Source organism: Gossypium raimondii, chromosome 2 (assembly GCF_025698545.1).
Source record: "Gossypium raimondii isolate GPD5lz chromosome 2, ASM2569854v1, whole genome shotgun sequence".
Lineage (NCBI taxonomy): Eukaryota > Viridiplantae > Streptophyta > Magnoliopsida > Malvales > Malvaceae > Gossypium > Gossypium raimondii.
In genome coordinates, this window is record NC_068566.1 from 15,053,944 (window position 1) to 15,061,443 (window position 7,500).

General features: G+C 33.7%; 1 protein-coding gene and 2 non-coding genes across 3 annotated transcripts; 1 reads left to right on the forward strand and 2 right to left on the reverse strand.

Moving 5' to 3' along the window:
• Positions 1-3,049: 3,049 nt before the first annotated feature.
• Positions 3,050-3,137, reverse strand: TRNAS-GCU (transfer RNA serine (anticodon GCU)). Its single transcript has one exon. It is a non-coding gene; the product is annotated as a tRNA-Ser (tRNA).
• Positions 3,138-4,646: 1,509 nt separating this feature from the next.
• LOC128035949 (ATP synthase subunit alpha, chloroplastic) lies at positions 4,647-7,440 on the reverse strand. Its single transcript, XM_052626181.1, has one exon. It carries the CDS (start codon positions 6,708-6,710, stop codon positions 5,187-5,189), a length of 1,524 nt encoding a protein of 507 aa, XP_052482141.1. The 5' UTR covers positions 6,711-7,440; the 3' UTR covers positions 4,647-5,186.
• TRNAR-UCU (transfer RNA arginine (anticodon UCU)) lies at positions 5,069-5,140 on the forward strand. Its single transcript has one exon. It is a non-coding gene; the product is annotated as a tRNA-Arg (tRNA).
• Positions 7,441-7,500: the final 60 nt, after the last annotated feature.

Below are 7,500 nucleotides of genomic sequence, written 5' to 3' on the forward strand. Positions count from 1 at the left end.
AATTTTTTAAAAATAAAAGTCTGAATAGACCAAAAGAGGGGGGAGGAAATAATAAAGAAAAATTTATACAAAGCTAGATATGAATCATCCACACCCTCTTTTTTGGATTTCATTAATTGAATTTTGTTTGATTAAGACTAAGTTCTGTAAAAACACCCGCCTTCTTTAAAATATCATGAACAGTTGCTGTGGGTTGAGCTCCTTTTTCAAGGAAATAGAGAATGGCGGGAACATTTAAATAGGTTTGATTATTTATCGGATCATAAAAACCCACTTTTCGAAGATCTCTTCCCTCTCTTCGGGATCGAACATCAATTGCAACGATTCGATAAACGGCTCATTGGGATAGATGTAGTTAAATAATACCCCCCCCCTAGAAACGTATAAGAAGTTTTCTCCTCGTACGGCTCGAGAAAAAAATGATTAATTAAAAGTTATGTCTATGTATGGAATTAGAATGTATGGAATTAGAATGTCAAAAAGATCCATAAACCAGCAAATCAATTAGACATTTAACCCCGTCTTTTTTTTTCAAAAAAAAAGAAGAAAAAAGCATTCGTACTCTCATAACTCAAGTCAAATAACTCGCAAAATGCTCAAAAAATAATCCTTAGGCATTCCTTTATTGAGTGGTCTCTAACCCCTTTTTTGTTTGTCTCGCTTAGAATCTATTACGATTCTTCATTTTAATCTAGTTGTTGAGAAAATGGAAAAGGGTATTTCCTTGTTCTAGGATCTTTTATCTTTGCCTTGAATCATTGGGTTTAGACATTCCTTCGGCGATATTTAATCATTTCAAAAATGGCAGCAACATGCCCTTTTTTCTCTCTTTTTTTTTTCTATCAAAGAATCATATGAACGATTAATTCCCGCATGATACACTTTTGATCGAAAGAGTTTTACCAATTCCAACAACTTTTCTTTTTGATTTGAAAATAGTTGGAATCGGATCCTTTCGATTTCTATATCACAAATAGACTTACGAAGTTGTTCCAACTTATTGATTTCCATTAACTAACCCTAGATCCTTGCCCCTGAAAAATGGATGTTTCTCTTCGAGCTCCATCCTGTACTATTTACATTACAACCCAACAAAAAGACGGATTCTAATAGAACAAAGGATGTCGAGCAAAAAGCACCTTCATTTCTACATAACGGAAAGTGGTGGGTTTTGACATCCACAGCTGATCATGTCCTTCAAGTCGCACGTTGCTTTCTACCACATCGTTTCAAACGAAGTTTTACCATAACATTCCTCTAGTTTGGAGCATTGATTCAATTATGGAATCATGAATAGTCATTGGTTCAGTCGATACATAGTAATCTATCTATACTTTCTATATGAAATCAATTTCCTTCTATATGCTATATGAAATAAATAAATAATTTAGGAAGAAAAAGCCTCAATAAGAATTCAAACTACCCCATATTGTATGATTGTCTGAATGCAATATTTTTATTTTTTTTTTTATTAGAATCGAAAAGTTTAATTAGAATAGAAAAGTATAATAAAAGTTAAAAAAAAAAAATAAAGAATATCATTAATAATAATATTACGAAAATACTAATAATATCACGAATATTATAAATAACACAAATAAACTAATCTTTTTTTTTGAATCTACCGTGCATCTTCAAATAACCCGATAGATCAAATAACTCGGTAGAATAGATCCAGCAATCTCACAGTTGTTCGAGTGCCAATCTTAAGAAATCATTAAAAATCAAAAGCAAGAATCACATTTTCTCCACTACTTGACTGTTAGAAAGAAGGTTATTAAAAACAAAAAAAGAGCAATTTAGATTCGGATATGGTTATTCTGATATATAAATAGAGTATGCTCTGGGACGGAAGGATTCGAACCTCCGCATAGCGGGACCAAAACCCGTTGCCTTACCACTTGGCCACGCCCCATTTTGATTTCTATTTGAAACTACTAAACACTAATATGGGTATTCCTTGTTCGTCAATTCCAGTTCCAAATAGCTATAGCTATGGAATAGATTCTTGCTACGATTTTTGCACGTATGGATAGAGAATTAAATCGAATTTATTGATCATTACATAGAATTCAATTAAGATATTGTATGAAAGTATGATTTCTTCTATTCTCTTGTAAGAATTGAAGGCTTTTTGATTGGGTGAGTTCAAAGAAGTATTGTTTAGTCTGCCTTATTTTCCTTTCTTCATTTTTTCCTTATATCAAAAACATATTAATAACTCAATCAAAATTATCTCCAAGAACAAAATTTTGTTATGCTTAATATCTTTAATTTGATCTGTATCTGTTTTAATTCTGCCCTTTTTTCGAGTAGTTTTTTATTCGCCAAATTGCCCGAGGCCTATGCTTTTTTGAATCCAATCGTAGATTTTATGCCAGTAATACCTGTTCTCTTTTTGCTCTTAGCCTTTGTTTGGCAAGCTGCTGTAAGTTTTCGATGAGATCCTTAATACTGTCCTAGAAAAATTCATGAGTGATTCAAGAAAAAAAAATTCTAACAATTGAAAAGATCAGATAAGTCTTACACTATGAACGAACCCTCAATTCAAAGATTCAAATTCTTGGATAGCCCTGATAAATCTGGATCATCCCATTTCCTCATTCTGACCCTTTTCGCCGAAGAACCCTATTTAGATTAGAGTCCGCCACAATATATAATTGTTGGTATGAAAGAATTTTTTTTGTAATGAAAAACTCAACTCTTATTACAAGTGAATTTCTGAAAATTCTTTTCGATTTCTAGAAATTCTAGAAATCACTTTATTTCTTGGTGTCAAAATCAAAACAAAATAGGATATGTGGTATAAAAACGGGGAATCTATTCTCTTCTTTTTCCAAAAAAATGCTCTTGGAGATTGTGTAATGCTTACTCTTAAACTCTTTGTTTACACCGTAGTAATATTCTTTGTTTCTCTCTTCATCTTCGGATTTCTATCTAATGATCCGGGACGTAATCCTGGACGCGAAGAATAAAAAAGGGAGAGTTCCTTGCTTCATTTTTAGAAATGGTATTAGGATTTGATCTATTCCACTACCAAAAACCGAAACGGAAAGAGAGGGATTCGAACCCTCGGTACGAATAACTCGCACAACGGATTAGCAATCCGACGCTTTAGTCCACTCAGCCATCTCTCCTAATTGAGAAAAGATAATTACTATGTTACAGCACGCAAAAAGAAAGGCTTGAAAAAAGCCCTTTTTGACTTTGTTATATAGATTATGTTATATAGATTATTATTTATCTATATAGAGTATTATTAATTATATAGAGTATTATTAATCCATAGATATATAGATTCTAAATTTTATTATTATTATATAGATTGATTATATAGATATATCCAACTTTTCTATAGAGATATAGAACTTTTATCAGTAATTCCATTCCATTTATATTCTATATCATTTATATTTTAAATAAAACAAGGGCTCTAAAGAAATATCTCAAATAACAAAAAAAGAAAGAATATCGCTTTGATTTCGCGCAAAAGGGACTTTTAAATTTCCAATTTCCACGGACCGGCCTGGTCAGTACCCGGCCGGGCTCATTTTTTATTTTCAACTCAAATAACTCATTTTTCTATGATTCTGCGATCTGGCTTGTTGTAACAAAAAATCTTGTTATTGCATTGAATCAACAATCAGAAGCAGAAGAAGTCCTATTTCCGTTCCTATGATATAGAATCAAAATATTATTTCTATTCTTTTTCTTTCTTCCTATTTCTTTTTATTTCCATTTATTTTATATTTTACTAGAATAACTAGAATAAATAATAAAAAAACTATGGATTTTTGCACAATCCATTTTTATGTTATTTATGTTATGACTAAGTCCTTTTGTCGAATCCTATCTATCAAAACTCCTATAACACAAGTCTTCTGACAAAAGGTGGCAAGGCCCTAATTTTCAGGATTTTTTAGGCTCCTATCTTGTAATCCTATCTTGATTACGCCCAATTCCCCTGTTCGACAAAGGGTCCCTTTATATACAATAAATATACAATAAATACAATAATCGCATTGTAGCGGGTATAGTTTAGTGGTAAAAGTGTGATTCGTTCTATTAATCCCCCTAAGAGTTAAGGGGTCCCTCGGTTTGATTCATATTCCGAGCAAAAACTTTATTTCTTAAAAGGATTTAATCCTTTACCTCTCAACGAAAGATTTGAGGAAGAATATACATTCTCGTGATTTGGATCCAAGGGCCAATTAAATTAGATATAATTTTTAAATTATATTCTAACTAAAAATTGAAAAATTGGATTATGAAATTACGAAACATAAATTTTTTTTTTCAATTGGATCAATACTTCCAATTGAATAAGTATGAGGAAAAGATCCATGGATAAAGATAGAAAAGTGTATTTCTAATCGTAACTAAATCTTCAATTTTTTTTGATGGGATAGATTGAAGCAAAATAGCTATTAAACGATAACTTTGGTTTACTAGAGACATTTACATCTTGTTTTAGCTCGGCGGAAACAAAATGCTTTTCCTAAGGATTTTCTCAAATAGAAATAGAGAACGAAGTAACTAGAAAAATTGTTCTATTCTAATCCCACTCTTCTAGAAGGATCATCTAGAAAGCGAATTGTTTTGAATGCATTCAGACAGAAAAGCTAACATAGATGGTATGGGCCGAATTCTTATTTCATTTCGTTCCTGCCTTATCTTTATCTTATTTATATTCAATTTTTTTGATTTCTTTTTTTTTTATTTATCCATCTTCCATAAAGGAGCCGAATGAAACCAAAATTTCATGTTCGGTTTTGAATTAGAGACGCTAAAAATAATGAATCAACGTCGACTATAACCCTAGCCTTCCAAGCTAACGATGCGGGTTCGATTCCCGCTACCCGCTCGATATTCGAATTCTATCTATTCTATCTATTTGAATATTTATTAATTCAATTCAACGATGCATTAGCATCATTGAATTGAATTAATAAATACGCAATTCCTAACAATACAATTTTTCACATGTTCTTTAGTTTTTCCAACCAAGAGAAAAGAAAAAACCGAACAAGAGAAAAAAAGTCAAAATGTCAAAAAATCGTAATGAAAAGCGTCCATTGTCTAATGGATAGGACAGAGGTCTTCTAAACCTTTGGTATAGGTTCAAATCCTATTGGACGCAATTTAGAATCGATTTCTCTATATTCCATTAAGTTAGAATTTTCTATTTATAATTGTTCCTGAAGTCGAAAACGTTCCATTTGGTCCTGAATAGCGTCTTTCAAAAGCGTTTCCGCTTCCTCAGTGAATGTCTTGGTAGAAGATATGATTTCTTGGAACTGAGGTTTATTCGTTTTTAAGTAAGTACGTAACTCAACGAGAAATTTCCTTACTTGTCCAATTTCTAATGAATCAAGATAACCATTCGTTCCGGTATAAATAGTACTTATCTGTTCTGCCACCGTAAGAGGAGCTGATTGGGATTGTTTAAGCAACTCACGTAATCGTTGACCTCGTGCCAATTGATTCTGAGTAGCTTTATCGAGATCAGAAGCAAATTGTGCAAAGGCTTCTAATTCGGCGAATTGGGCCAATTCCAATTTTGATTTACCAGCGACTTGTTTCATAGCTTTAATTTGAGCCGCCGATCCTACTCTGGAGACGGAAATCCCCACATTAATAGCAGGTCTGATTCCAGCATTGAATAGATCGGCGGATAAGAATATTTGTCCATCTGTAATGGAAATCACATTAGTAGGAATATACGCCGAAACGTCTCCCGACTGGGTCTCAACTATTGGTAAAGCAGTCATACTTCCTTCACCTAACTGAGAACTTGATTTAGCGGCTCTTTCTAAAAGGCGCGAATGCAAATAAAAAACATCTCCTGGATAAGCTTCACGACCCGGCGGTCTTCGTAATAGAAGAGACATTTGGCGATAAGCCTGTGCTTGCTTGGAAAGATCATCATAAATGATTAAGGTGTGTCGTTCACGATACATAAAATATTCAGCCAAAGCAGCTCCTGTATAAGGAGCGAGGTATTGTAATGTAGCTGGGGAATCCGCCGTTTCGGCTACCACAATGGTGTACTCCATCGCTCCCCTTTCTTGGAAAGTGGTCACTACCTGAGCCACAGAAGATGCTTTTTGACCGATAGCTACATAAACACATATTACATTTTGCCCTTGCTGATTGAGAATCGTATCCGTGGCTACTGCTGTTTTACCGGTCTGTCTATCCCCAATAATTAATTCTCGCTGACCACGTCCTATAGGGATCATCGAATCAATAGCAATAAGGCCTGTTTGAAGAGGCTCATAAACGGAACGTCTCGAAATAATACCTGGGGCAGGAGATTCAATTAACCGAGATTCAGAAGCTGAAATTTCACCCCGACCGTCAATAGGCTTAGCCAGGGCATTTATAACACGACCCAAATAAGCCTCACTCACTGGTATCTGAGCAATTTTTCCTGTTGCTTTTACAGAACTTCCCTCTTGTATCATCAAACCGTCACCCATTAATACAACACCAACATTATTTGATTCCAAATTTAGGGCAATGCCTATGGTACCCTCTTCAAATTCTACTAATTCACCTGCCATTACTTCATCAAGACCATGAATACGAGCAATGCCGTCGCCCACTTGAAGGACGGTACCAGTATTTACAATCTTTACTTCTCTATTATATTGCTCAATACGTTCACGGATAATATTACTAATTTCGTCGGCTCTAATAGTTACCATGAGTATTTCCTAATTATTTTTTGGAAGAAAAAAAATAATGCCTACAATCTACAATAAAGTAAAAGGTAAAAAAAAGGGCTAATCAGTTATTTCTTTCATCACCCCAAACAAGCCAATATTAGCGCTAATGGTGCGTAAATGTAACTCGTTGTTTAAAGAACTATTCAGAGTTCCTAGAGCTCCTTGTAAAGCTTGTTGGAAAACCCGTTGTCGGACTTGATTAATCGCTCTTTGTTGTTCAAAATAAATGGTTTCATTTTTGTAATTTTCTAATTGTTCCAAAATCTTATAAGTTGAATTAATCAAATTCAATTTTTCTCGTTCTATCTCAGAGTATCCATTCACTCGAAACTGATCCGCCTCCATTTCTACTTTCCGTAAGCGGGCCCGGGCCTTTTCCAGCCGTTCAATAGCCCCCCCGCGTAGTTCTTCTGAATTTCGAATAGTATTCAAGATCCTCTCTTTTCGATTATCTAATAAATCACTTAATGAAAGTAGATTATCTTTCCATTCATTTTTTTTTATTTCAAAAATTCCATGATCCCTTCCCGAACCAAACATGAACCTTTCGATTCATTTGGCTCTCACGCTCAATTATTTCTTATTTATTGGGAATTAATTCCCAATATCTTTTTTTTCTAATGTAATGAGCTTACCCTCTCCCTCTCGTCTCTATTCATATTCCAAAATATCGAAACTGATTACTAATACAAGACCAGAATATTCGGAGGATTCTTCTGACCAAAATAGAAAATATATCAAAAACTAAAAGTATAATAAAAAAATAATA

Coding starts and splice junctions, on each gene's coding strand:
- LOC128035949 (XM_052626181.1), bottom strand. CDS start 6,710: ATGGTAACTATTAGAGCCGACGAAATTAGTAATATTATCCGTGAACGT.